Raw genomic sequence first — 3,222 nt, forward strand, 5'->3', positions numbered from 1 at the left:
CATTTAATACGCTATCTCCATTTGTTTGCTCTTCTGAGATAAATTTGAAGATGTAATCATTGTTACCTCCCCAACATTTCAGTGCATCATTTGGATTGACATAATCTTTCAATGTGGTTTTGTTAACAAACTTAATTTTCGGAATAGCTTTTGCAGGTAACCATGATTTTATTATTTTAAAAGCTGCATTTAAAACCCAGGGCATTTCCAAAACTATGATATAATTTAGAAAATTTGGATAATAAGATTTAAATAAACCAATAAGATACTTAATAAGCTCCATATCCATATTGGAAAGTCCAGCATCTACCATGTCAAAGAAAAGTGATATTTGATTTCCATTTTCTTCTCTGAAATACAATAAATAAAAAATTACATCCATAGAGTATATAAGGTACGAATATATTAATGTCTCTTATAATTCTTTGCATAAAAAAAAGATAAGGAAATTAATAAGTGTAACAATACCTTTCTAATCTTTCGAACCAATAAACTATACATCTCTGAAGCTCTGCAAAATCTTTTACTCCTTTAACATGCAACTTTGACTTAATTACAAAAAGTTTTTTGCCATCTTTATCCTTACTATAGCTAAAGATTACACCATCTTCTAAATAATCTCTCCTAACATTATCCTCGGTGATATCTGTAATTCGATTTAGAATGAAAGAAGAGAAAGAAAGATATTTTGTTTTACATTATTCTATTAACTTTAAGTCTTTATACTTTCAGTATCGAGTACTTTTCATTTCATGAATGAATAATTCAACACTAAATACTTTATTTAATTACTATTAAGAATGTTTATAAGCCTATATACTTATCGAAAAAATTAAACTTACGCTATATTCAAATTAAGATATGTGTAGACTATGTGTTGTCAAAACAACTTTTATCAATTTTAATCTAAAATGTTAATATCTCATAGAGAATAATAAAAACTGAAAATGTCAAACATAAAATTCACAGGCATAGTTTTACCATTTGTTCCAAATTTTCTTCTCCAAGTACAAGTTTCCCAAAGCATGTTGAATGCATCCTGTTCGTTAAACTCATGATGTTCCAAAAATCGTTTCAGCCAATTATCATTGTTTTTTATCCTGGCTATATCAGCAGCATGGAAACTTCCTATGAATAATTATTAATCAAATCCAGATAGGAATAGATTCTAAATGAAAAAACAACTATAATTTTCTTTAGCATTTTATGGTTCTATATAAGTAATTAATACAATAACAGGAAACAAGAGTTTTTAATCATCCATGTCTTTGTTAGAGTCAAGTGGGCTGCTAATCATTTTTAATTGAATATACGATCGCGACGGAATACGACCTTTGCACATGTTACATGAGCATCTTTATGACACATTCAAATAACATTATAATACCAAAAATCATTTCATTGAAAAACAGAGAAGGTAATATGTACATACTGGAATCAGGTGGTCCTTCCTCCTCCAATTTTTTGAAAAACTTCTCGCGAAGCTCCGCGATCACTTTCGTTGATATTTCCATCTTTCTTTGTCAGGCTAACGACCAGGAGAATGACACTTTGACCGGCACCAAGAGCCTACCATAGACGATAACCAGATAATAATTGTTTATTCACACGCCTAGTCTGTGGTGTCTATACGTGTCGCGTCGCTCTGCACAGCAAAATTCCCTTCTACATATGTCCAAAGTCTGTGCCCACCTCGAAATCCTCGAACCTCGAGGTATAGTTCAATTTGTTCAACACGCCTTGAAAGTGAAATAAAGATAATATCTTCGAGTCTCAAAGAGAAAAAGAGAGAAGTGACTCCGCATTGACTGCACAAATCAAACGTATTTTTCCTGCCATCTCATCCATAATCTAATTAAGAGATAATTTACAAACAACGTCATCAAATTGTTGGTATTCCATTTCAAAGAATCAATTTAATGGATTGCGATAATTAACGTTGCACTATTTAGTAAGCTCGAACTTTCCATGCAATTTTTGTGTCATATAATGAGAAAGCAATAATTTATTATATTATATTGATAATTTATTGCTTGTAATCGTATACGTCTACGGCTAATAATCCCGAGTATCAGGCCGATATTCATACGTAGTCAGTTATTTTTTATTTTAAGATTGTCTTAAGTAAGATCTTTAAATGTTAATACAGTTTCTCTAATTAGTTTAATACAATTCTAACATTTTTAAATATTATTTAAATTATAAAAGAAACGAATACGGCCATAGATCAAACATTTTCGTGACTCATGCCCATTTCCAACAATGTAGATTAACTTTAATCTCGTTCAATTCTAGTTTCTTTTTCTAAAGATTAAAAAAAAACAAAGAGTAAGTTGAACAGAGATTAAAGTTAATCTATGTTGGTAGAAATGAACATCAATCAGCTGTGAAAAATGACCACATCATCAGTTGTTGTGAACTTTATTGTAAATATCACCAATTTTATGCGATCTTCTATGACAAAATTGACAATTTTTGGGAAATTGAAATGACTCGATGCTACGTGATGTTTGATTAGAAAAACTGTAAATCGCCATCCTACTGAAAAAAAATATGTCACAAGTTATATGATGAAATCATGTAATTAAAATATATAAATCGCATAACAAATTGTTCCAAATCAGTACGCGATTTTTTAAATTGACGTAATTTGAAAAATTACATGATATTAGAAATAATTTTATTCATCATGTGATTTTATAGTTGTCAAATTTTAAAGAATTGAATAACAGAAATAGAAGAAAAAAGAACATATCATCATGTGCGACTTTTCAAATTACATAATTTAAAAAAAATCATGTACTGATTTGAAACAATTCATCAATAAATCATTACATGATTTACATATTTTAATCACATGATTTCATCAACTGTGTGTGACATGATTTTTTTTTCGGTAGGACAGGCATTGTCATATTTGTTGTAACATAATCAACGTACGCGCAATCGCGAGTATTTTGTAATATTTATGCAATAATTTCATTTGTTTCTTTCAGAGAATTTAAAAATAACAATTTGCGACAAAACGAACATGGATGACGAAACATTGAATAGGTAATTGTACGATTTCATCAAATTATTACATTGTTGCATTTATGTAATGATTTACAATGTGATATGTATAGGAAAAATTCCCGTTTGGAATACGAACAACAACTGGTTTTTATCCTTGCTTTTAATTGAGAAAATTGGACACGTTGATAAATACGTGAATAAATATAT

At 29.4% G+C, this 3,222-nt stretch overlaps 2 protein-coding genes across 2 annotated transcripts in view; one reads left to right on the forward strand and one right to left on the reverse strand.

Annotated features, from left to right (window-relative positions):
* Positions 1-1,531, reverse strand: part of LOC108686065 (motile sperm domain-containing protein 2-like) — a 3,032-nt gene extending 1,501 nt beyond the window's left edge. The window contains exons 1-4 of the mRNA XM_018191135.1: positions 1,433-1,531; positions 982-1,128; positions 469-646; positions 1-350 (exon numbers count right to left, since the gene is read on the reverse strand). The exon at positions 1-350 is cut by the window's left edge and continues 18 nt beyond it. Coding sequence (XP_018046624.1) covers positions 1-350; positions 469-646; positions 982-1,128; positions 1,433-1,514 — 757 coding nt within the window. The 5' untranslated portion in view covers positions 1,515-1,531. The remainder of the gene's footprint in view (positions 351-468; positions 647-981; positions 1,129-1,432) is intronic.
* A 72-nt stretch (positions 1,532-1,603) lies between these two features.
* Positions 1,604-3,222, forward strand: part of LOC108686064 — a 2,313-nt gene continuing 694 nt past the window's right edge. The window contains exons 1-2 of the mRNA XM_018191134.1: positions 1,604-1,714; positions 2,997-3,054. Coding sequence (XP_018046623.1) covers positions 1,672-1,714; positions 2,997-3,054 — 101 coding nt within the window. The 5' untranslated portion in view covers positions 1,604-1,671. The remainder of the gene's footprint in view (positions 1,715-2,996; positions 3,055-3,222) is intronic.

Source organism: Atta colombica, unplaced genomic scaffold (genome assembly GCF_001594045.1).
Source record: "Atta colombica isolate Treedump-2 unplaced genomic scaffold, Acol1.0 scaffold163, whole genome shotgun sequence".
Lineage (NCBI taxonomy): Eukaryota > Metazoa > Arthropoda > Insecta > Hymenoptera > Formicidae > Atta > Atta colombica.